This window comes from Triturus cristatus, chromosome 1_2, assembly GCF_964204655.1.
Source record: "Triturus cristatus chromosome 1_2, aTriCri1.1, whole genome shotgun sequence".
Classification (NCBI taxonomy): Eukaryota; Metazoa; Chordata; class Amphibia; order Caudata; family Salamandridae; genus Triturus; species Triturus cristatus.
Genome location: NC_140580.1, coordinates 829784112 through 829810923, shown reverse-complemented (window position 1 = coordinate 829810923; position 26812 = coordinate 829784112). Strand labels below are relative to the sequence as shown.

General features: G+C 45.6%; 1 protein-coding gene across 4 annotated transcripts in view; it reads left to right on the top strand.

Annotated features, from left to right (window-relative positions):
• The window catches only part of PLEKHG5 (pleckstrin homology and RhoGEF domain containing G5), a 1098541-nt gene that overhangs the window by 520791 nt on the left and 550938 nt on the right, over nucleotides 1-26812 (top strand). The window contains exon 1 of one of the 4 annotated variants that reach the window (XM_085608900.1): nucleotides 8890-9017. The exons of 2 other annotated variants lie outside the window; for them this stretch is intronic. Coding sequence is in view for 1 of the 2 variants with exons in the window: in XM_085608898.1 (XP_085465024.1) it covers nucleotides 17207-17290 (84 nt within the window). In the remaining variant the exon portion in view is untranslated. Of the gene's footprint in view, nucleotides 1-8889; nucleotides 9018-17163; nucleotides 17291-26812 lie in introns of those variants that run through there. One more of the 4 variants, XM_085608898.1, reaches the window with a different exon arrangement.

Here is a 26812-nt window from a genome sequence, read left to right as displayed (position 1 = left end):
CTTTAAAAAATCCTTAGAAATTCACAAAAGAAAAAACCAACAGTAAAATGACGTAATAGTTAGGTGAATATTAGGGATAGGCGGAATTTGCTTACTCGCGCTACGCAAAGCTCCGCGAAACTGTAAAAAACTCCCAGCGAGCACGCTAAAGTTCCGCGAACATGCGAAATTACTTGTTCTGCCCGATCGCGATGCTTTTTTCTTGTTCGCGAACACTGTTTGCGTGCTCGGGGAGAAATATCTGGTGAACACGCATTTTTAATGCGCGAACAAGCAAAAAAGTCCGCGAAGCCGCAGATCGCAGAATTTTTTGGCAATTACGCGTTCTCCGCGGAACGCGAAATTACCCAAATTCCGCAAATTCCGTGAGCGGAATGGAATTTACCGCCCAGGCCTGTTGAATATGTCATTGACAACATGAACGTTTTGAACGTTGTGCATGCGCACAGCTGCTCCCCGCATTCCCCCCTCCCTACTCGCCCAGCCATCTCCTGCGCCAGCCTTCAGCACCATACCCCTCCCCCCGCTGCTGCGCGCACATCCCCAGAGTGTGTCATCGCGATCACTTTCGCTTTTAGTGTGATCGCGATCGCGATGAGGGATTGTCAGTGTGAGACCTCACGCCAGCACACAACACACAGAAAGAGGCTTTGGGGCAGCTCCCTTACCCATTGGCGTCTCAGCCCTTCTCTTTCAAAAGTGAACGGATTTTACATGACTTTTCTCCTGGACAGAGCTCAGCCATTCAGCTAAGAGCTCAATATTTCAATGCCGCTTCTCCATTCTCAACCAGGCACTTTCTGATTGGCAGTAGCCGCGTGCCCTCATTCACAAAGCTGTCCTGCTGCATTAGTCGAAACCTGCATTTTTCAAGTTGAATTTCAACTGTTCTAACATTTATTCGTTCATACATATATATGTCAGTTGCATCATCTCAACAGCCCACTCTATAGATCTGATCGTTTTTGCAGCAGTGCAAGCTTCAGTCACATGGAAGGGGCGCAGCCGCAGTGCAGGCTTCACCTACACAATAGGAACAGTTCTCTCAGCAGTGCATGCTTCCAGACACACAAGTACCACAGCTACAACACACAACCCTTCCATACACTGCACGCACAGCACAGGTCCTAGTAGAAAGCTACAAGTGATTATTGCATTTACTGAATCATTTATTAAGTTATTGAAGAATATGCTAAACTCTTTTACTCTACATCGATTTTACCCTACATACAGTTCCTCTGCATAACTTCACAGAAGCAGACTGCTCTGGTTAAATTACTACATATTAGTTTAAGGCAGATCACTCATGTTTTAACCTGTATCTGGTTGTAGAAGGAAATTAGATTGATTACTTTATCCTGCATCAGATTACGGATTACTTTGAGTACCTCATTACTTCACAGAAGTAGCTCGCTTTGATTAATTACTCGAATTTCTTTAACCTAGGTTGAGTTATAGAAAAGGATTACATAGGTAAATGTATCCTGCACTTTTCCTTTCGTAACTTGCATTACTTCATAGATCCATGGTGCTTTTAGTAATTTCCTGTGCGTTACTTTAATTAAGGAGGTCATGATGATTACCCTGCTTTGGATTACAGATGGAGATTACTATACTGCACTGAGTAACAATACTCCCTCACATACTCAACATTGGTTTACCATTGGCAGTACCAGCACACCATATGCATGCTTGCAAACGTACAGCATTACGTGCGCGCGCACACACACACACACACACACACACACAGGCAGACAGACACACACACACACACACACACACAGGCAGACAGACACAGACACATACACACAGACAGACACACACATACACACACACACAGGCAGACAGACAGACAGACCCACACACACCCTCCCCCTTCGTATACATGCACACGCCTGAATAGCCTCCATTTTTATGTGCTGTAAGAGGTGTTAAAAAGAAAGTATTTATCTGAAAAAGCAGACACATTTCTATCAATAAATTTACATTTTTCCCCATCGTATTGTGTGAATCATCCATCATCTGGAGTGTTTGATCATTTGTAAATAATACAATACGGTGTCATCTTTAATGAAAACAGTTCTGTCGGTATCAGTACAGAAATGTCTACTGTCCCATAAAAACTGAGTTTTTCTGCCATTCTCGGGGCAGGAATGCTGCATTCCTTGCATGTAATTTGCGAACACTGCCATTTTAAAGGAATGATGCCTTTTCAAGATGGCTATTGGGCTGCGAGTAATACACCAGTGATGAGAAGGAACACTGCCAGTCAGCAAACAAGTGCACCAGCGACCTTCCCTGTTTACAGCCATAAGCACTGCAGCCTGTAGGACAAACAGAGCCTAGTGGCAGCACGTAAAGCACACTGCCTCCACGTGCCCTTTAGCATGACACTGCAGTATGTCTACCCTGTTGGCACCAGTGCTTAATGTAAGCCGTGGTTTCCGGTGCTCGGCGCCAGCACTTAATTGCAAACCCCGGTACTGATGACAGTCTGCCACAAGGTGGCGCTGTTTATCTAACTTAACGCTCAGCACACAACTGTTCTTTATTAATTAAATAAAAACAAAGTAAAGGACTGCCCAAGTCATCCTCATATTTTGGGGGGCCTGGAAAAGTCTGAATTGTCACACTTTTAGGAGTGTGATTGTTAGTAGTTGCATTGGCACGGTCACTAGCAGGGTTAGCAGAGGCAATGAGTGGTGCAAGCTGCAGTGGCCTCCTGACGAGGGCCCTGGCACTTCTTTTTTTACACATTAAACACTGGTTGGCACTGAAGTGCCAATACACCCTAGCTGCTAACAAGTTTGAGAATTCTTCTAAGGCTTCACAGCAGCTAGTGATATTTCAAACAGTTTATTCTTTTGAAGTCTTCTAAATACAGGCTTATGTTTTTTTTATGCATGTTTGAGTTTTGTCACAAGGTTAACAAGCATTGGCGTAGCCAATAGGTCTCGCCTTTGGGACCTTATAAGTGTTTAGCCATGCAACAGTTGCATAACTAAATACTTATAGGGGCCCAAAAGCGAGACCTATTGGCTATGCCAATGCTTGTTTACTAATTACTGCTTTGAAAATTGTGTTTATTTTCCTTTCTCTTACTACAGTTATAGGTTTTTGTCAAGTGAGCTGTCTGAAGATGCCAGTTTTTTTCTCGAACACATAACACGTAAGTAAATAGCCTGTATATAAATATTACAAATAATGCAAAATATATCAGGAATTATGAAAGCACATTTGTTTGTAATTAAGGAGTGTGATGCAAAGAGTTAAACAGAAGCAAAACAAATCAGAAAACTTTACTTGGTGAAGTGCAAATGAAACATATGTGCAGAAACTCTATTTCCAAACATTATTGTTTGTACACTATTTAGTTTTATCAGGAAAACTGCATGTCAGTGAGAAATTGAGTGGAGGCGTTTCAATGTAGAAATCGGATCTCTACACCTTCTGTGCCAGCGTTTCGCTCTGCTGATAGGATGGAGGTGTCAACTCAGATAATGGCCAGATGAAGAAAAGTAAATCGCGATGGCATTTGTCTTGAAAGGAATTACCACTGGAAATGGGGACATATGGCTGCGAGGGACAGGCGGGTGCATAGACTCAAGAAGTCAGTCGGGGTGCGGAAACCTATGTAGTCACTACATGTGCAGCGGAATTGGCAACGCAGCAAGGGCTAGTGGGGTTGTGCACTCACAGGGATGGGGCTCTGAACCTGTGGACGAGAGACAGATTTAGAATGTGTGTGAGAGAGTGTGTGTGTGAGAGAGTGTGTGAGTGAGACGGAGTGTGAGTGAGAGAGAGAGTGTGTGTGTGAGAGAGTGTGTGAGTGAGACGGAGTGTGAGTGAGACAGAGTGTCAGTGTGTGTGAGAGAGAATGTGTGTGTGTGTGAGTGTGTGAGTGTATGTGTGTGTGTGTGTGTGTGTGTGTGTGTGTGTGTGTGTGTGTGTGTGTGTGTGTGTGTGTGTGTATGTGTGTGAGCTCGTTCTCGAGAGAACCATGTGTGAGAGAATTAGGGTCAGAGTGTGTCACAGTTTAAGAAAATCTTTGTGACAGTGTTTGAGAGAAAGAGTGTCTGTAAAGAGGAAACACGTGGGGATTTCTAAAACTTACTTTTGGAAGGAAGACTGGATGCGTGATCCAAGCTCGAGCTATTTAGGGAGGGGAGGGAAGTCCTGCTGTAAGGGGGAGGGGCGCCCATGTGTGCTGCTCCTGCCCTGTGTGTCCGTAGGAAGTTGAGCATTTCTGTGCACTCTAGGAGCAGGGTGTCGGGATACAGACATTCAGAAAATAAAAACGATAATAGCATCCCCGGACTGTGACACGGGAGGAGGGCATGCATTAGCGCTTACAGCACATTGGCTTACAAAACAAGGTGAAGGAAGAGGCACAGAACAAAAGAAAAGACAATGAGAAACAGAAGGGGTATAAAACGTGACACGGGTCACAGACATAAAGAAGGGCACAGTGACAAAGACGGGCGCTGACAAAAAGAAGGGCCATAGTGAAAAAAAGAGGGCAGAGAGAAGAGCAGGAAAGCAAACGACTAAAAAGAGACCACTGAATGGGCATTGCGAGACTGAAGAAACAGAGAAACATAAGAGAAATGAAGACTGACGTAAAAAGCGGAGAGTGAACAGAATGACAGAAGGGGCACAGAACAAATAAAATTACTTAGAACGAGAGAAGCAGCATTGCGAGACAAAAGGGGTACAGAGAGACTCCATAAATCAAAGAGACACACATAAAGGGCACCGAGAGGCAGACACAAGGAGCTCAGACAGAAACTACATGAGATAATAGACTGATGGAGCAGAGGCAACACACAGAAGCAGAAAGTTCACGGCGAAGTAGGAGAGAAAGACGGAGTCATAGTAATCAGACAGAATGTGCACGGATATAACATGAACACAGTGACAGAACACACACAAATGGGAGCATGAACACAGAGACAGAAGACACACAAATGGGAGCATGAAGAAAGCGATTGAAGGTCAGTGTAAATCGCGACAATTGGCCAACGTCCCCACATTGCCATTAGACAGTGAGATCACTGCTGCAAAGAAATCCAGTAGCTCAAATAAGCCTTTCTTCACCAATGAGAGCTATGTGCAACGAAGCTTCTACGGTTCCAACCAAAGTGATCATGGCACGCCATGTAGCGATCAGCGAGCGCATAATGTGACATATACCACGGACGAAGAAGCACAACACGCTACTTTTCAAATAAATAAAGACTGAGCTATTCATCTCTTCTAGTCATTTCTTGACAGTTGTAACAGGCGCTAGAAAATGTAGACCCCAGGAGGGATAATAACACAATAGCAAAACCGAACATGGATGTGTACTGGAATATAAAACAACTGTATAGCGTTAAGGCAGAAGGCATTGTTAGAAGAGGAAAACTTGATACAGATAAACTGAGTGTTTTACCCCCAGAGACAAAAAAAGCCCGGATTTAAAAGCGGTGTGTGCGCAAGCGGCCGGCGAGGCTAAAGTGAAAGCACATATGTGTCCAATTAACGGAGACGCCGCGGGGGAGGGGTGGTGCGCGTAGCGTTATGGCAGAAGGCATTACTTTAAGAGGAAAACTTAATAAAAACTGTACAGTTTGACTTGGTTACAGCTTTTTGTATTCTGCTTATTTTCTTGGAAGATAAATATTCCACTGAACAGAAAAAAGGGTGGATCTGACTTTGCACATAGTGTTTTACCTCCCCTAAGTGAAAGCACATATGTTTCCAATTAATGGAGATGCAGCCGGGGAGGGGTGGTGCGCGCGCGAGCGCCCGCCGCGGCTAGAGTGAAAGCACTTACACACTGACAATCCCTCATTGCGATCGCGATCACTCTAAAAGCAAAAGTGATCGCGATGACGCACGCTAGGGATGCGCGCGCAGCAGCAGGGGGAGGGGTATAGCGCTGAAGGCTGGCGCAGGAAAGGCAGGTGGCTGGGCGAGAAGGGAGGGGGGAATGCGGGGAGCAGCTGTGCGCGTGCACTCCATCGTGCACTGTAGCTTGTCGCCAGCACAAAAATGTGGGTAGCACTTTCTAAACCCACCTACTAAATGTCTCGCCAGACCAGCGCATGGGCTGGATCAGGCAAGGCCTAAAAAACCACAAAACTTTTCCAGCCGTCCCACCATACACTGCTTACGACATTACATATTACATCACTCATGACATGTTTGTTTTTATTGATATCGATCACAGCTCATTCTCGATAATTGTTGCTCATAGACGGAGGTAAACCAGTAGAAAATCTTACAACACACAATGACTGAACAAGCTAAATGACAAACGTGGCTCTTCTACAGCATACCAGAGTGTCAAAAAAGTTCAGAAATTATCTATAGGAATTTTAAATAAATCCTAAACTGTGTATGTATTTGTTCAGAATGTGGTCTTGGAATGCTACTGTGCTGTTTTTTTCCAGAGATAGATAGATAGATAGATAGATAGAGAGAGATAGATAGATAGATAGATAGATAGATAGATAGATAGATAGATAGATAGATAGATAGATAGATAGATAGATAGATAGATAGATAGATAGATAGATAGATAGATAGATAGATAGATAGATAGATAGATAGATAGATAGATAGATAGATAGATAGATAGATAGATACTTATTAAGACCAGGTTACAAACCGTCCACTGCCAAAGGGTAAATAGTTTCTACATTAACATTGTCAAAGTATTAGATACAGTGATGGTCTCCTTGCTTCATTGTTTATTATCGTCTTTTTCGCCCTAGACTGTAGCTACACCAATAACTGTGCAAACAGTTTACACGTGTTTTGTGCGGTCCAAGCATTTAATTTCAATGCTTATCAGTTCAAGCGAGGAAAGTGCAGATTAAAAATTGTAGTCTCTTTTGGGCTTCCTTTAATCCTGTTTTTGGCAGCTATCAATATTTCATCTTAAACATGTCTTTATGATACAGTAATATCACATTTTTGGGGATTGAAGACTAAGGCGGAATATAGTTTCCCTTTCCGTGGCAAATTTTAGGCCTATTTAGGCAGGGTTGCTTACTGACAATGGAACATCCCAAATAGGGGATACATGTAAACTGGTCATTGAAAACGTATGCTCCATTAATGAAATTCATGCCAGAAAGTAATTCTCATACTAATAAAATAAACATAGGATGTCATGCTCCTAGGCAACAAGCACTAAATGCACTTTACCACGGCACGTAACATAACAGCTGCACCAAGATCCCATAACAAACTGCAGTGGGAAAGCAAGGCAGTGACTATCACATCATGGCCGGTGGCCTCGAGGCACTCTTAGTTTATTCTCTATTTGAGGTACTGTGACAGTGAAGGGAGAATAAGTGCAGTAGGATGCAGTGAGTTAGTGACATCAGTGCAGCTGGAAAGAGAAGGGAGGGTCAGGAATTCATTGGTAGAGTCAGGAAATGGAAGAAAGACTATGGAAAACAGGGAAGTGGGGGGTGGAGAATAACAACACAGGAATTACTGACAGAAGAATAGAGAGAGGAGAAACAGAAAGGGAATAAAGGAATCATTAGCTGAAGAAATAAAGAAGGAATAACTAATATTGCAGAAGGAATCTCCAGATATTGAGACTATGCTTTATGGAACTAAGTATACAAAGTATGTCCTTCAACCTTTGGGTGGAGTAGGGAGAAAATGAGAAGTGCAAACCTATTTTGGTCACTGAGAAGGGGCCTGGGTACACAGAGGGCTCAGTTCAGGGGCTGACCAAAAGGTCAGGCCTTATGCATAACCTGACATTGTGAGTGCGGGCATGTGATCTGCCCAAAGGTACACTGCAAGTGATGCCCAGTGTGCTATGTCTAAAAGGGAGTTGGAGCTGTACCTGGCATAAGGGTGAGATGATCTGTCATATAACCAGTGATGTCACTGACCATGTCTGCCGTGCAATGATATGATGTCACCAGTAATGTCAGGGATTATATCATTTGTAATGTTGTTCCTTCAAGATTGTAATTTTGAACCAAGTGTATAAAACACTATATTTAAAAATAACACATTTCAGACAATACGTCATATTAACAGATAAAAGAGTGCGCTCGTTACATTATCAGTAGAGTCCCTTGTCCCTTCCGTAATGCCAATCCTTCCCCAGGCTCACTCAAAGCAGCATGCGTGGATATCGGGGCGATCTCTCGCACCAGATAACAATTGATTATATATTTATTTAAGGTTGTCCCTAACTCATACAAACCCTGGTTACAGTGTAATAAATCCCTAGAAATATTCGAAATTATGCTTAAATATACATGTGGTAAAGATTAACGTAAAGAAATAGTGCATGCAATATTGTCTCGATATTGAATCACCTGCTCAGAAGAAGACAGTCTTTGGTATATTTTAGGAAAGAAAGCTATACATCCCTTTTCCAGGGCTTAATTTGTGCCGGTGCTTTCCGGTGCTTAGCACCGGCACTTACTGATCAGGGCCGGGTCTACCACGCGTCTGCAACTCTGCACGTCATATGACATTGTGGCGTAGGTAGTATATAAAATTACCTCACTGACTCGGCGCAAACAGTGTTCTGTTCGTCTCCCGAGTCCCATGTTGTGGCTGTGAGACAGTGAGCGCCAATAAAATATATTCACATCACATGAGATTCATTACTGTGTCCATTCTCCAGGCCGTCCGACTCCAACAACCATAATTTATTTATTTCAATATGATCCGCATTCAGTCGTGAGGATGCGCATTGCGAATTTGCCTTGGTTAGACGGCGGCCCTCAATTCAGTGTTGCCGGTGGGCGGGACACTGATTGGGCTATATTTGGTTTTGAGGGGTTAGAAGTGTGCGGCAGGCAGCGTGCGTTAGTTTTTTTTTTATAAATGGCATGCCCCGGCACACCCGAACCCCGTCACGAGTCATCCGTGGTTCAGCTGGGTAGCCCAACGACGTCGAGTGCAGGCAGCAGCTCGCCTATCGTCGATATCAGTTGATAAAGGCAGGCAGCAGGCCAGTGCCCAGCCACCCACCACCACCAGAAACCGTAAGTGTAGCAGTAGCAGCCATTGCCAAACGAACGCTGCTTCTTTCTTTTCTTTTGCGTGGTGGGTGGCGTGACGTGATGCGATGGTCACCGTGGTAATTCCGGCTCCTGCTCGAAGTGAAGAATCGACGATGCCATGTGGGCCCAGCAGGCCTCTGATATGTGCAGAAGAGCAGGCAGGCGCTGTGCCACTGACAAGCGTGGCACAAGAAAGCGTGTGTGCCTGCAGCACAGACAAAGCAATTGCTGAATACACTAGTAAGGGCTCATTTACGTTAACTCAGGGTGGTTGGGAGTGGCCTGTGTCAGCACAGGGTTAAATTACCCCAGTGCGGTGAACTACAGCCTAGGTTCGGGCGAAGGTTCAATGTACTTAAAAATTCGCAAAACTATATAAAAAAAGAAAAAGCACTTGTAGATAGTGCCTGTCCGGGGTTAGTTTAAGGGCCCTGTCTGGCCCCTGCCCATTTTCCAGCCTTCTCCTGGTCCAGCATTGTACTTGCACATGGTGCCCGGCGCCGGAGGCATGATTGCTCAGGGCAGGCCTTGTATTCGCCGCTCCGTGGTTCACTTCACAGTTCACTTCGTATGAAGCGAACTGTGATGTGAACCACGGAGTGACGAGTCCAAGGCCTGTCCTGAGCAATCATGCCTCCAGCGCCGGGCACTGTGTACAAGTGCAATGCCCTTAATGGCATTGATTTGTTTTTTGTTTATATTGAAGATTTATAAATGAATCCATTTCAGATTTTTTTGGAAGCATCATTCATTTCAAAGTAATCCCAGCAGAGAGGGGAAATTGTTATCTACTTAAATCCTTACATTGGGTGACAAGGCTTCTTTCACAGGACATCAATATGCCAAGAGCACCCTAGTCTTATTAATTGTGTGATAACATTAAATCGTATTTGGACTGCTTTTAATGATGCATATCTTTTAGTAGACCCTTTACCATTTGGAGTAAAACGTTTTATGTTTAGGACTCTGGACCCTCACCCACATTTTTGGCATGCTTCATTCACCTAGCCTAGGACTCCTTTTCCCCGGCAAGCTCCTATATCACGTGTTAGAGCACTTGTAAAGTGTGGGACTGTTCCACACTGTAAGGGTCAGTTAAAATTGTGTAGTGGAGGAAGGCATTTTTATTAACTACTATATTCCTATCACAAGATTACAAATAAATGACCTAAGGTGGGCTCTTAGCATTCAGTTCTCCGATAGAAATATGGTATGGGACATTCTTCAGAAGAAAGTAGTAGAACACACATGCCATCCAATCTACAGTCCAAAGGCTTGTCAGTACCTAAAGTAACATACCTATTGAATTGCTAATTCTCTTCTCTTGAGCTGTAAGGAAAAACCAAATATTGACATTGCATTGTTAAAAATGCAACCTAAATATGGCATTTATTTTTTGCCCCAAAATATAGATTTAAATATTCATCATGTGTTAGTCCCACTATTTTCCATTTAACCAACTGACAGACACATATAAACTCTATGCTGTTGTGGTCAGTCATTGTCTTTGAAATTAAAGGATTCAAGAGCATCCAAGCTTTGGGAAATATCACGTGCCCAAACCCACTAGGCCAATTGATTCATGGGTGGAACGGAGGAGAGTTTTTAAAATTCACCTTATGCAGCCAAAGTCTTGTGGATTTTACCGGTCAGAATTGCCTCCCAGTAAAATCGAGTCGGTGTTCAACACTCAGCACCACCAGCCCTACTCAATAAGAAACTGGCACATGATGGGTGGTAGGTTGAGAATCTGAGGGGAGCTTTTAAACCTACCTTGCAGGGGCCCAGCAACATTGCATTACGCTACTGCCAAGAAAGTATCTTGTTGTGTTGCTGATCTCACAAGACTCCAGGTGAAGTACATGAGATCAGCATCAGCTGTCGCATGTGCAAAAGAGCATATCTTTAGGGGACCCATGTTAAGGTCTGGCTCAGACTAGAGTGCTGACAAAAGACTGTAAAAGTGGCTGCTACAGCGAAGAAAAGATGGTTTTATGTATAAAATGCATATGTAGATAAAGGATTCAGTGTGATGAAAAGTGAAGATTGGATGTATTTTTGAGATGCACAATGAATTGTCCCTCATCCATTGCTGTTCAAGTAGTCCATATTAGGTAGAATGATCCAACAAACGGCCAGAAGCATGAAATGAGAAATACCCACAGGCAATAGCCAAAGCCCTAATTGGTAACAATGGGTCTTGCAGATATCCTAGCAATCGAGTCATACTAAAAATAGATAAAATAATCAAATTGGGTTTGTTGTCGTTATTACTCAACCTGGTCTACATGTATGGCCCATGCTTGTTCTAGATGGAGTTATGTAGCTACCGTCTTGGGTATTATTGGACTCATTTTCCCAAAGCATTAAATTATAAACCTACTCGCTACCATTCAGACAGCTCCCAAATTATCAGAATAAAGTGAATAAATAGCATACTAGTTCCAAGCTGGCATGCATAATTTCTGGCAAATTTTAGATGAATGTGCCAGATGGATAAATCAAAATGTGAGATCTATATATGGATGCAGGCAGCTACCTCTACACCCTTTCTGATTTCAACCAAATCATTAATTTTTAGTTTGAATCTTTTTATTGCATTCTTTGGTGTACAAATAGTACATATTAAGTTCATATGTAACAGTGGTGTGACACACAATATATCCAGTGTTAACAGCAGAAGGTATCAGTGCAATAGTCAGAAGATTCAATAAACAATATATGAAATAGAAATAGCAATATTTTAAACCAAACTAGGAGTAAAAGCATGAGGCCCACACCATAGGAGAGGGTAAGTGAGCACAATTACAGAGAAATGCTGTGAATGGAAAAAAAAGCAACAGTTGTTATATAGGGAGGGAACATGTTCAGGGGAGAGCATCAGGCATTCCTAGTAATAGGTTGGTAGGGGGTTGTCTGCAGTTGCTGGAGTCTAGGCTGCCCCGGGTGTTTCGTTAGCAGGCGTTAAAGCAGTTTGGAAATCAGTCAGGGTGGCATCCCAGCTAGCTGCCAGCAGGTTTTTCCGCAGGCCCCGTGCGTCTTCTCTTTGTAAGGCCTTTCCCTCAGCTCGGGCCCAAGCCTGCATGGAGAGCTCCCAAGCAGTGATGGCAGGAGGTGTCAAAACTAAATCATGAATGCTCTGCCTTTAAATGCTGTAGGTTTCGTAGGTTACCTGTATGATTATAGGGAACATGTAGAAGAGTGGCCCTCAATAGAAGAGAGGTAGAAAGAAAGGTAGAGCAAGATTGCTGACGGGCAGAAAGAGGCGATGTTGAGAGAAAAGAGGTGAAACAAAAAGACAGAGGTGAGGTAGTGAAAGAGAGCTAAAGGTGAAACAAAGCTAGAGAGTGGTCGAGGTAAAGAGGTAGAGAGTAAGAGGTGATAATCAAAAGTTCATAAGGAGAAAGAGAGAGAAGTAGAGGGATGGCCCGGGGTGTCGTGATGGTGAGGAAGGGAGAGTGGGTTGATACTGGGAAAGGGGCACTGAAAGATGGGAGAGGGACAGAAAAAAAGAGGTAGAGAAGGAGATGTGTAGTAAGAAAGAAGCCAGTGGAGGAAGTGGGTGGAGCCAGGGGAAAGTAGGTGTGGCCACCGACAAATTTGAGCACCTGGACTTCATATTTTACAAATTAAGCACTGCCCTTTTCCAAGACCCATATAAAATCCTGACAATAAATAGCAGACAGCTAGAATTCCAATACACACATGGTTCTAGATTAATGTGTGATCTTGTCAAAAAAGCCCTCACCTAGGGGTTTTCGGGCTAGGTTTTTCTAGCTGGATGGTTCCGGTTGAGCACTGGCATGTTCCCGAAACTATGTTACACGTGGCCATGTGAGTTACACTACTGAGTGAGTCACTTGCATTAGGGCATCCCAAACAACCTGGTAGTTTCTCAAAATGATCGATTCACTGAACGACCCGTGACTTTTGAATTTTCAGCAAGTTCATTTTGAAGGGTCTTATGAATGAAAATTGGAGATTTACCCTAACTGAGACCCAGAAGTCCAAAGGAGCCATTTAAACCCGTGTTCCAGGCATCACAACACTGTCTCTTGGTGAAAGGCATGAGGTTTCAAGATGATTTGTGTAAGAGAGGTACACTAGGCAGGGAAGATCAAAATATAATACTAGTAATATAAATGACCACATACCAAGAGAGCCAGTGTAAGCATTAAGAGGGGTCAATAGAAGCAGGTGTCCACTGTAAATGATTGAAAGCAGGCAGGATAGAAGCTGGTGCATGTTCACGCTGATGTAGGCACTCACTTGGTGTTCTGGAGCACCGTTAGGAGGTTGTTTTTTAGTTCATGTTTGAATTCCTTCAGAATCCTGGTGTCCAGCAGCTGGAATAGACCACAGCAGATGTAATTGTGTCAATGATAAAGGTCTCTTGTTGACCTTGAGTTGCACCTTGAGGTTCCTGGCAGCTAGAGCTTGCCAAGGTGCCAGGAGGGAACATGATAAAAGAGGAAATTGTAGGGATGGCTGATGGGAAATTGAGATTTTAATCTTAGCAGATGTTAAGCTTCATAGAGCGGAGTGTCATCAGTGTCTACCAGCGTAAAACACAAAACAGTCCAAACTATTTCAGGGTAGGAGGTTGGGGAGAATGAATGTAAGAAAAAAGTACAAAACCTGGCTACCACCCTCATATAGATGATATGCAAAAAACAAAGTATCCAATGAGGTTTCTGATGGAGGTAGTGAAGAATGGGAGCAGAATAGAAGCCCGTACTGGGTCTTGGCGATCCCATAAAGTGGGGTGTGGAGGAGAAGCAACAGTAGGAAGGAGCACAATAGCTTGAAAAGGAATGATTGGTGAGGAAAGAACAGTGTTTTCCCACAATGCCACGTGGGAGGCAAGAGTCAGTATCATGGGAGAGTGCCCAATCATGTTGAAGCAATGGAGAATAAAGGAGGGGCCATTTTGGTTTGCGGAGTCGAGAAATTTAGAGACAGGAGTGAGGACCATTTTTATTGAGTGGAACTGATGGAAGCCCAATTGTAGAAACTTAAGTTGAACAGTAGCTGTTCAAGAGGTTTAGAGATAAAATGCAGAGCGGTAGCAGGTATGGGAAGAGTGTTGTGCAATTGGCTTTTTTTTGCAGGACAACAGCCAATTTGAAGTACTTTGGCACGGTTCAGGGATGAAGGAGTGATTAAAAAGCATAGCTAGACAAATATTGAAGAAAATATGACTTGTAGAATGGAGACCAGATGTGGTGGGAATATCAAGGTGCGAGTGTCAAGTCAGGTGGTGAGTTTGGGTCATCGGAGAGGTGTTGTAGGAAGGCAGAGGAGACAGATGAACAGGCAGCAAAGTTTAAGCAAACTTAAACCAGGCAGACAAAGCCGGAAAAGGGAGACATCTCTTTTATGAAAGATCACTGAGTACAGGTCAATGAGCCCACACAGGATTGGGCCAGGCCACGGCTAGTTCATAGCAATCTGTGGATTCAAGCCTAACCGTTTGTATCAACTTAGCCTGTTGGCTTTTATGGAAGGTTACCAATAATGTGGATCTATAAAATAAGCTTCATGGTATGTGTTTTTATGAGGCGAAGGCATTTGATACAGTGACTGACTTAGTGCTACTTTTGAAGTTATATCAAATGGTATTGGTGATCACTGATACATATGCGTTGTGATAGGCCTTCATTTGAAGCTTCGGTAGAGGCCCTATAACTGTTGGTGTAGCCCTCAGCAGTGCGTTACAACACTGTACTATAACTTGAAAAAACACATTACAGGTGGCAGGTTGTATCACCACACCGAGGTGATATTCAAAACCAGTCTATCTCAAAAAAGATTTTCTTATAAATCTTTTTATTAATAACAGTGATGCAACGTCTATATCTTACAATCAATGGAATAGAATTTGGTTTAGCACACATTATACATACAGAAATCAATTACATCTTTCAATACTTGGTGGTCCTGTGTTACTTTATTTGTAGCGTATTAGGAGCGGAAAGAGAGGGAACAGTTGGTGGGACACAGATATTGCCACGATAGTCATTTCACTTGCCCCACATTTGCGACAGTCCATCTCAATTTTTGAAGTGTAACACGTCGCATTAACCCCTCATTAACATTTCCTACGTATGTATTTTCTATATATTCCTTTGCGAAACCATTAAATTACAGGCATATGTAGTTGAAACAAAAACACGTCGAAAAAGGCATAATTATGCTACACTACTTTCGTAGAACACACAATGCTTTGTTACTAGACTCTAAAATAACATAACTGTGTCTAGGTTAAATCATGGTTTCATACATACTTTAATTTAAGGTTGTACGCTGCCTAACAGGGTTGTTTTCAGCTCTGATTTCATTAGAAGCATTTTTAGTGTTTCACCCATTGTATTCTTTATGGTTTAAATCTTTTTATTGAAATTTCCAACAAACACGAATATAATCATGCAGGTTTAGCTGTCCTATCATCAACATTGCGTAGCATGTGGCTTAAAAGGCCACGCCAGGTCCGCAAGTATAACATTGGGCTTGTACCAAAACAGGAAACCCTTACATGCAATCCATTGAATTCTTTAGAGCAGTAACCCATAGGTAAAAAACTTTACTGAGTGTACATATTTTTAATTTATTATATTATCATTAGGTCTGGAGTTTGCCAAGACTTTTTGATGTTACTGAAAGTATATGTATAATATATTTTCTTACAGTGTGAGTACAGCCAGCTATCTTCCTCATTGGTCTGTTATTGTGTCATTCACATTTTTCTCCCACCTACTACAGAATATAGTGAAGTCAGCCCACTTCGGCCGCTGAACAACTTCACTGCAAGTGACAGCATTTTGTCATTTCACAAGGAGCACATCCACCCCAAGGCGACGACTTACTATAATAAGTGCCACTGGAATTATGTGATTGTGCATCTTCCGTGATTTTGACATAATTATAGATTTGCCACATTTGCAACATGATCCATTATCTGCCTCATAATCTGCAGATTTTAACAAAAATAAATGTGTAGCACGTGTTGTTGCGCAGTGGAAGGCCCTTTCCAAAGCTTGACTGGTCACCTTCATGTTGCTTATTGATATATTTGGATGTTAAACTGGTACTATTGAAGTGCAACCAATGCCCAAAGAGAGTTACCAAGTTTTAAAATGACAAAATAATTATGTAATACTATCACAAAATCTGGCACATTTTGTCTTTTCTTGCAGTATAATTTACTAAACCCAGCTGCATAATGTTGCCCTCTCTTGCCACATAATTCCAGTGGCCCTGGCTATAATTTTTGCAAACACCAGGAAAAAGCAAAACAACCATTGACAAAGCCAAAGGCTTGCAGCCTACGCCAGACTTGTTGACTTTACCAGTGCTTATTTTCTCTGCATGTGTGAGCGTACAGCCTGCTGAATAGCACATTTTCAGTAAAAGCACAGTCTGGTTCCCCTGCTGTACCCCCTTGGGGCTCCTTGTGCACGCAGCTTTGGCTGCAAGTGCCCTGCTGATTAACAACCACCTTCCCATAATTGCTAATGGCACCCCTCGCCTGGCTGGATTTAATTTCTCCCTGGGAGAGTTGCAGCCTCCCTGCAGCCCTGTCATTGAGGCGGAATGGTACACTCCTGCTGTCTGCCTCTCCTTGGGAGGTAGGTGGCGGATCCTGTCGTCTCTAATTACCCTCCAGCTTGCTTGAAGCTCGCTTCATGGCTACTCATTTCGAGGAATCAGCCTGGCTAGGAGACCTGGTTACACGATTGGCGCTATAAGCACTATTATTAAGGGGCGCCAGTACCCCGGGGGCTTCAGGCCCCTCTCACTTCCGAGCGTTGATGTGACAGGTCGCTATGTCAGACCGTAGTGACGGAAGGGCAGGCACCGTGTCGGGATGTGCTGGGGATTTTTTGGTCAGGGAAGGGGTTGTGGTGTTTGAGGCCCAGGGCCAGATGAGAGTTTCACCCGGCTGCACCTGGGGGGCGGAGTCACAGCAGTGACAGCCCGTCTGAGTGCTCCAGCTGCCGGCGGGTCCCTCCGTGCACCCCTGCCCGGCGCATCTTCTCCCGTCGCAGTGAGCGCATCCGCTCCACTCGGAGCAAACAGCACCATTAAAAAACACAACTTTAATAAGAGAGCAGCTTCCACTGTGAAGTGTTACCATGGCGATGCGCGAGCTTTCCATGCTCTGAGTGAAGATGAGGCAGAGCGCCAGCGACCTGCGGCTGCATGCCACCAGAGGCTGCCCAGGAATGTGCCCCCAGAAGGACCGGCACAAATGGGTAAGTGGGCCATTACTTTGCCGTCTGTTTGCGGGCGTTTGCTTTTCGTTTTCAAACGAGTGTGTTGCTTTTGTGGACGATTTGTGCTATGAACCAACGATGCAGTTTTCATGGGAAGATGTGTCTTTACACTGGACAGAGCGTTTGTCGTATTGCTTGATTGTTTTGTGATGTTTTTGGAGCGATGTCTTCATGAATGTTTTATTGTACATTTACAAGTGCTCTGAATCCGCAGAAAGGTCCTCGTGGCGCTTTATAGCTGATAGATCGGTGAGACAAGCGGTCACTGATTAGATCTGTTTCACCTGCAGGTCACAGGATCAAAGAAGGGCGGAGGTGACGTAGCTTTGATTTTTTCCGAGAGGGATACCTTTCGTAGCAGTGAGTTGGGTGTTTGTAACAGTTGTTATTACAGCGCTACGAACCGGCAAAACAGGCATAGCAAGCACTGCATGAATAAACAATGCATCGCTAGTGTACAAGCCAGGACGAGAAATGCATGATTGTTGTGTATGATTACAATGACATGATGTCAAATGGACCTTTGCGTCATTATTTACTTACTAGTGTTCCGGAGAATGATATTGCCGCCGCTGTATTTTTGAAATATGTTTTTGGTATGCTTATATTGTTCGGTAGTGATTGGAAGTAGTTCAAATGTTTAAAAAAATAATAATAAATAAAGAGCGTTTTCGTATTTTGCTGAAGGGAGAGATGTGCAATAGCATCCAAGGAAGCAAGTGTTTTTTTTTGTCTGAACGTATAAACACGTTGTTTCCTATTTTTTAAATTAATCTTTGCATTGAACTAAGTCTGTGCAGGCTTCAGTGTGACTCGTCGTTTGTGTTGTCATCAAGAGACCTGAACTCCATCAATCCATCCCTCCCTCCGTCCGTCGGTCCATCCACCTCTAACTCCTTCCCCAACCATCTCCATCCGCCCATTTCATGTGGCGTTTGTTACTTTTATAGCTATAGCGCCCGACGCCACAGTAATGTCACCTCAAAGCACTGAGGGGATGGGGTGGCGAGTGGTCGATAAGACGGGGCGTAATGTAGGGCATGGTACCTCTTGGGTGGTGGAGGGTTTTAATCTAATGCCTAACTATATCTATCAGGCGTTAGATTATGTTGGCTGGGTTGGGGCATCAGTTTGCGTGAAGCCATTATGGACAGAGGCCAGAAGAGGGAAAGGGAAGATGACCCCGTTCCCTTCCGCTTCCTTGCCCCCTGTCCTATCCCTTCCGAGTCCTTCCCTTCCGAGTCCTTCGTTTTCCTTTCTTGTCCTTCTTCCTTCTCTGTTATAGTGCAGGTCGCATTATCAATTCCCACGTCCATGTTTAAGTTGTCCTTACCATTGTGAATCATTTCTGTTGCTCCAAATAGCTAGCCACGCTGGCACTTTTACTACTAAACCCTTTCCATTCTGTAGCCCCCTCCCCCATCCCACCTTCAGTCGCTCTTCTGTGTGATGGGCTGTCGTGTGAGCGCCTGCCTGGGAGTGGTTTATCTCGTTTGGCCGCTCGGGTCGGGGGCTGGTGGTGCAGCGAGGAAAGGGAGGGGAAGGCGGCCGAGGCGAGCCCCGCTCCTGCCCCACAGGGAGGCTGGGCACCTGGAAACAGCTCGGCTCCGCTCTCCGGCAGCAGGGAGCGCTCGGCACCCGCAAAGCCGGTCGGATAATGACTGACCCTCGATAGGCAGGACCGGGTCGACATGCTGTAGGGTACCGGAAGCGGATCTGAGATTATCTGACGCAGCCCTGTAGAGGCGCTCAGTGCACATCTCTGCGGCAGCCCTCGCCCACGGCTGCAGTAGAGGGATGCCACGGCAGGAGGAGGCTTCACTGTGGCAAAACTGTGCCCGACTACCGTCTCTCTGGTGTGACACACGCACTGCTGTATGCACCCGTTGTTTCATAGCCAAAGACCTCAGAGAGATTCCTAGAATATACCTGAGACGACACCGCTGACCCTACCAGGAAGAGTTATCCTCTGATGCAGGACTTTTGGGGGTTTGCCCCACACCTGAAAGCCATGGCCCAGGAAACATTTCCCTCACGCAGCATGGACCGATCCCGGGCGGGCCTCACAGTTGCTCAGAATGTGTACTGTTCAAATAAATAATGGAGTGCCAGGGGGTTCATCTTGGGGACATGCTGTAAGGACTTCGAGGTCTTTGTTTGTAGACCCTTTTGCGCTCCTTTGTAGGTCTTGCCTTCCAGACATTGCAATATGTCTCTTTGCGATAAGACTGAGGCCTCAATTACGAGTCTGGTGGTCCACGGACCGCCAGACTCTAGGGGCCGTAATAGTGGTGATCTTTCAACCACCCAATTACAATTAGGGCGGTCGGACCGCCATTGCTGCGCTGCAGCCGCCAGGCGACCACCACTCCCGGGCGGTGGTGTAGAGGCAGCAATATGCTTGGCGGGACCGCCACGATCCCGCCACGCATTTAACAAGTTTCCTCTCCTCCCCGGCTTTCATGGGGGTTGTTCCTCCATGAAAACCGTGGCAGAGAGGAAACAAAGGGGGCCTTCAGGGTCCTCTTGTGCCACTGGGCCCTGGAGTGCATGTTGTGCCCCCCTGTGTCATGCACCCCAGTCCATGCTATGAAGGAACTGTTTTTGGTGTTCTCACTGCGGTGCCCATTTTTTGAGGCACCGCCGTGGGAATGTAAAAAGAAAAAGCCCGCCAGACACAAGAAACACTCATAATCTGGCAGGCGGCCCGACCACGGGTTTGGCGGTGCAGCGGCAGGGTGGACCCAACACCGCACCAACAAACTTGTAATCAGGTCCTTAGAGTCTGTCCTTTGCTTACCATTGGTTGGCTTTATTGTCCCTCTCATTTGCTTGCTGATTATTTGGTAGTTCGTGTGGGCTTTCCTTCTATTATTTGTCCCTCCCTTGGAGCATAGTTTCATAACTTCTGTCCTTCCACTGCTTAATTTTCGGGCACTACTTTTTTCTGTTTAGTTAAGTCTTCCATGAGAGTGCATGTGTTTTCCAGGTGTCTCCCTCGTGTAATTATCTTTCCCCCTCCGTGCTCTGGGTTGTTCTCTCTCACTCCTGTGGTTCTCCCCATCTCTGTATTGTGCTTGCCCTCTGCTCCTTTTGCCTTTCTGTGTTGCTTTCACACCAGTGCAGCGGGGGCTGGTATGTACCGAAGGTGGTGATGCGGGTGGGGGCACAAAAAAAAATAGACTTCCCTTCCTGACTTGCAGCGCAATGTCCTCCTCCCTCGGTTGTCTTCTGGAAAGCCCAGGCCCAGGAAACTGCACTGCCCAATCCTGGCACTGCTCTCACAGCATAAGAGAAGCGCCAGGATTGGAGGGAGCGGTCACACTCAGCGCTCTCAAGAGCACTGAAGGCCTGAGCTTTCTCTAACCCACCTGTCTAACACAGCTAGGTTAGAGATGTTTAAAATGTGCATGTCTGGCTGGCGGTCTCAAGACGGCAGGCCAAGGAGACATGTATATTTTAAAGTGCACAGCTCCCTGTTGCTGCCGCTTGGCAGCCCTGGCCCCACCCTGTCCTAACTCTTAGTTCGGGGACGGATTGCTGAAGAATAAAACGGTAATAAATAACTTTATTATCATATTATTTTTCAGCTCTGGGGCTGTGGGGCAACGCTCCTCCGCTCAAATGGAGGAGCCCCCCTGAACCAGTGTACTTCTTCCCTCAGCTCCACGTTGCGGTCCGTCGTCGGTGTTCTTCTCTTCCCTTTGTGCTCCACATTGCTTCCCCATTCTCAGTATTGCTGCCTGCACCCGCATATTCTGTGTTGCTTTCAACCCCCTGCCCACCATATTGCTTGCCCCCACTTGTGCCCTCCATGTTGTTTCCCACCACCGGTTTTCCAAAAATGCCTTTGCAGTACTTTTTTTAGATTTACCAGTTTAACTCGGATCGGTAAATAAAAAGAATAAGGCGCGTCCGCATAATGTCATAGCTACGCGCAAGTGTGGTTTGCATTCCTAGGCCATGACCATGTGAGGCTGGTTAATGATTTGAGGTGCGGTGTAGCCCCCTCCATTTAAATCCACCCACAGTGCAATTCATCTTGTCTAAACTATTTCCCGCCTTTCTAGATCTTCCCGACCAGCCACCTTTCTAGATTTACCTGATCTTCCCACCTTTCTAGATTTACCTGATCTTCCCACCTTTCTAGATTTACCTGATCTTCCCACCTTTCTAGATTTACCCGATCTTCCCACTTTTCTATATTCCCCCAATCAGAACTTGCACTTGCCACCCCTAAACCACCACTGGCATAGGTAATAAGTTGTGCATATTTTTACATTAAGGGGCTTCTTCATGGGTGAACTCAAAAAGGAATGAATAGATGAGTGTATGTATGGATGGGCAAACACATAAACAGATGGTTGGCTGAATAGATGAATGCAGCACTTATGGATGAATGGGTATTGTTAATAAGTGGATACCTAGCCAGCCAAAATCATTTTGTTGGTAGCAAGTTATCTTCCAATTCAACTGCTACTACTCACTCACCTATGCATTCAACTATTTAACCGTTACCACCCACTTACATAGTTCTCCCCACACCCATTGACTGACAGATCAACACAATCCACATAAACTCACCTATTCATTATAAAGTGCCTTGGCGATTAAAACAACACACCTATTGGCTTTGCCAAGGCTCGTTCTACGTACCTCTATTTTCATTAGCAAACCAAGCTTTCTACAGTGTCCTTTTATAATCTGCTTCCTCATAAGCTCACTTTTGTCAGAAGCATACAACTAGAGGCCTGGCAGGGGGCAAGTTAGGAGTGGAAGAGAATTATAATACATGGGATTCTGTAACCCCTGTATAAATGACAGTCTCTAATTTCTTTAGTTATTTACAGTCGAGTTCTGACATCACAGTGTCTATTGCCAGAGCAGGAGCCAAGGTGAAAGGTAGGTCAGGTCACGGAGCATAATTGAAGCAGCTGTTTAAAGCAGGAAATGGAATGTTGCTTTTCTTTTTTCTGCTCTATTTATTTATTTATTTATTTTTTTGAAAAACCTTTATTTAAAAATCAGGACACAGCTATTCAGCCGACAACCCGGAGGTTCGGCAGCATCGATAATTAGAAACAGTGATGCGTCCCCAGTACAGTACAAAGAGAAGTGCAAAGGTTCAATTTTAAGTAAACACAAAAACTCACAACAAACCCCAGCAAGGCAAGAACACTAAAAGCCCATGGTGAGAGCCCCCAGGGGAGGCCGGACCCCACTCATCTACCAGTTACAAGATAGTGTAAGGAGGAAGAAGGGGGACAGCAGAGGCCCAAATAGTTCATAAACCAGACTGTGCTGGAAAGAAGGTCAGGGGGAAAGCTGTTCCTCGGGAGGTTCCAGATCAGGGGCAAGACATATTCCCCCCCTGTATTGATTCCATCGCCCCCAGATGGCGTGCCACTTCCGGGGGCGGCCTCTAGAGCAATAGACAGTCTTCTCCCTAAACATGCTCCAGTCCATGTTTTCTTTCCACGCAGTCAGTGTGGGGGGCCCCGAGGAGCCCCACAATCGCGCGATATCCCTCTTAGCGACCATGTTACCCAGAGTCACCCATTGGGTCCGCGCCTCATCAAGGTCAGTGGGCCCCCAGACATTCAGGAGACAACACCGCGCCTCCGGCTGCACAGCAATGCCCGTCACCTCCCCCATAACTGCATGGACTCTCCTCCAGAATTCCACAATGACACCACACTCCCAAATGATGTGCAGGAAAGTACCCACCATACCACACCCCCTCCTGCACAGGCCGTCCTCCGAGAACCCCATGTGGACCAGCCTTGGCCCCGTCACATACACTCGGTGCAGTATTTTAAGCTGCACCAGCCTCAGACGCGACGGGATCGCAACCTCCTTAGGAGAAGAAACAGCTGACTGCCAGTCCTCATCATCCAACTCGAGGCCATCCCTAGTCCACTGGTCCCTCAGCCCCAGAAGCATGTCCGCCCGGACGTTTATCAGTTTCTTATATATGAGCGAGATCGTGCTCTCGGGCATATGGCCATCAAGGACCCGGTCCTCCAAAGGGGAGGACTCAGGCACCTTCTCACCCTCCACGAGGACTGATCGGAGGGCGTGGCGCATCTGAATATACCTGAAATACTCGGAGGGCCCCAGCTCATACTCAGTCTGCAACTCCTCAAAGGACTTCACCTTCCCCTTATGCAGCACATCACCCACCCTGGAGATGCCGATCAGGTCCCACTTATCAAAGCCTTTTGAATGCCAAAGCCTTCCCAATCTCTCCGATTCAAACAACGGGGTAGCGAGGGTGAGCCTATCCTTCCAGCCCAGCGAGTCAGTTGCCATCTTCCACACCCGCACTGCCACACCGGTGGGCCCCGTGAGGGACGAGTCTAGGGACCGCGAGTACAACGCCCTGTAGTAGTTACCACCACGCAGCAACCACCTGTCCATGGCATACCCAGGGCTGAGGGCAGGGCCATAAAACCCATGATTGATCGCGCTCAGCTGTGTGGCCCAATAGTACCGTCGGATGTCTGGGAGCGCAATGCCCCCGTCGTACCATGGAAGCGTCAACTTTGCAATAGCAATTCGCGGCCACCCATCCCACAGCAGCGTCCTTTGGAGGCCTTCGACCTCCCGAAAGTATTTGGCCGGCACCCAATCCAAGGTATTCTGTAAGGCGTAGAGGAAGCGGGGAAGAGACATCATTTTGAACACGGCCGCACGCCCAACGAGGGAGAGCGGCAGCCTCCGCCAACCTTCAACATCGCGCCTCAGGCGTGCCAGGGGGGGGGAGCAGATTCTTCTCATAGCGCACAGCAGAGTCCATGGAGATAAAGATCCCCAAATACACGAAACCCTGCTGGGCGACCTGTATCGAACATGTTCTAGGGATCGGTGGAACCTCGCCACTAAGAACATACAAATACGATTTGCTCCAATTGATGACGAGACCCGAGTTCCTACCAAAAGATGTGAGTACGTCACAGACCACTATAAGTGACTTCTTAGGCGAGGCAAGATACAACAGGATATCATCGGCATAGAGCGAAATACGGTCCTCGTGTTCAGGCGACCACCGAAGGCCCCGTATATCCGGGTGCCAACGTATCCACGCAGCCAGAGGCTCAAGGGCGAGGGCGAACAACAGAGGCGACAGGGGGCAACCCTGCCGAGTACCCCTCCCAAGCTGAAACGGAGTCGACGCCCGACCATTCACCACAACACTAGCTAGCGGCCCCTCGTACAGCAACCTCACCCAGCTCACAAAACCGCGTCCAAAGCCGAACTTGGCCAGCACGGCCCACAAGTATGCCCACTCCACCGTGTCAAAGGCCATCGTGGCATCAAGAGACGCCACAATAGCCGGTTCACGCAGCGTGCCCGCCCTGGCGATTACGCCATGAAGACGCCTAAGATTCAACGCTGTTTTCTGCTCTATTTTGATGGTTTACAATGACAAACAGAGAAAATATGTTTATTTTTCGCACTTCTTAGATAGAGAAAAGCTAGAATCCTTCTGCATGTTTCTACATGTTCCAAGCTACTGCAGCTTTTTTTTTTAAATCGGACTTGTATAGAACTGTTTCCAATATATGCAACAAATATCTAACATGTTTTTGATGTGTATAATTTTGCACTAGTGGTTTTATTTGTATTCTTCATGTTTGCAAACATGCTCGCTCTTTCATATGAGAGAGCTATGCACCAAGGTTTTAAGTGGTTTGTGGGAAAAGTGATGGTGTGACAATGTATTATATGGGATAAAGTACCCCCTAGCGTACATGATAAGGATATTGCATATTACCTTTGAGTTCTGTAACCTTATGAAAGAACTCGCCCTTTGTCCTCATTCCTCTATATGATTATGGAACTCCTCGGTGACTTGCAGTATCCTTATAATTTATGGCAGGCGGTACTTTATCCATAATATAGATGTAGTAAAGTTTATAGTTGGAAATGTGACATATTAATGTAGAAAGGGACTCTGCTTCACTATGCGTCCTATGGATACCACAGTAATTTATGGTGACTCCACTGGCCTTCTGTTTCTGCTACCCGTGCTATTTTCACCTTCTCAGGAATTCCTAGTCAGAATTTAGGGAAGTTTGTAGAGTTGGTGATGGTTGAAGGCTGAATTAGTATTGGCTTCCCAGGTTACTGCCAATGGTGGAACAAAAGTCTGTTCATCACTATGGTTATTTCCCATGAGACTTTTCTGTTCCACGATCTTACATTGAGGAGGAGGACTTTGTGGACCATTAACAGTGTGCGTACCGCAATTCCATTTTCATCACTGTGTTCCCCCGATACTGATAGCTCCCACAGCATACTGTTGTTTCGTAGTAAATGCCGCCTGTCTCAATCTCCCCTCACAGTCCTATGCTGAAGTGTATCCTTTCTCTGTTTTCACTATGCCCCATTCAACATGGGAACCCTGTTCTAGAGAGACCTGCCCTTGTGGTACAGTCTTCAGTCCCACACCCAGCAGCTGGATCTACTGCAAGGCTATGAGGTCATTTACTCTGCACATTTTCATCAGTTTTGTTCAGTTTTACAGTTAGGCCTACTTACAGGATGTTTCTAAATTTGTGGAAGAACGTTATTCATGGGCGCTGTGGTGTACGTTCTAGAGTATGTTGCTGGTCCCTCAAGGAAACCCTAGGGTTGACTGCACTGCCCATGAAAGGACAAGTCATGTCAGTGTCATTAAGTCTGGATGGGTGCTGCTGTGTGCTCTGTTGGTGCAAATACAGCAGCTTGTGGCCATATTTCTTAGAGCACTGCTTCAGAACCCCACCAGGCCATGGCCAAGAAATGATTGCATGGGATCATTTGCATCAGTTCTGCCATGATCTCTGAACCTTGCACTCCCTTGTGTAGAAGGTATACCTCCAGGTCCTTAGAGCTTTTCAACTGTGTGTAATAGATCTGACTGATAGATCTGACTTTGAACAAGAACACACCACATAGATCTGACTTTGAACAAGAACACACCACATAGAAAGGATTAGGCTGGGAGCTCCTTGTCTCCTCCAGGAACGGGGTGCCCTGTCTCCTCCTGAAGGCTTCTCTCCCTGCGCTCTCTCCTTTGGAAGAAAGTGGAAGGGCCCTTCCTGTGCTCCCTGCTATGCTTGTATTAGGACAAAAAGCTGCTTTGTTGCTTTGCACTTGAGAGCTTCACAGGTGCAACTTCATCACCCTCTGGTGGGTGTTGGGCCTTGACGTGTGGTGTTTGGGCTCTGTTAGTTGGCTGCTTATGTGTTTGGGGGTACCATGGGGGTGACTCTGACCTTACCGCCACACAAATGCTCACGGAAGGCAGTCGATGAGGCCGGGCTTTTTCTCCCATCCTAATACTATCTAGATTCAGAAGTAAAGCAGCGAAACCGCTCAAAAACTAGTCACGCAACACACTTGCTACCCTGATTACAGAATGCCATGCATGTGGGCTGTTCCAAAATATGAATGACTGGGACGGGAACCAATGACCGAAGAGAACCGACCCATTACTCCACACTAAGTATGCAG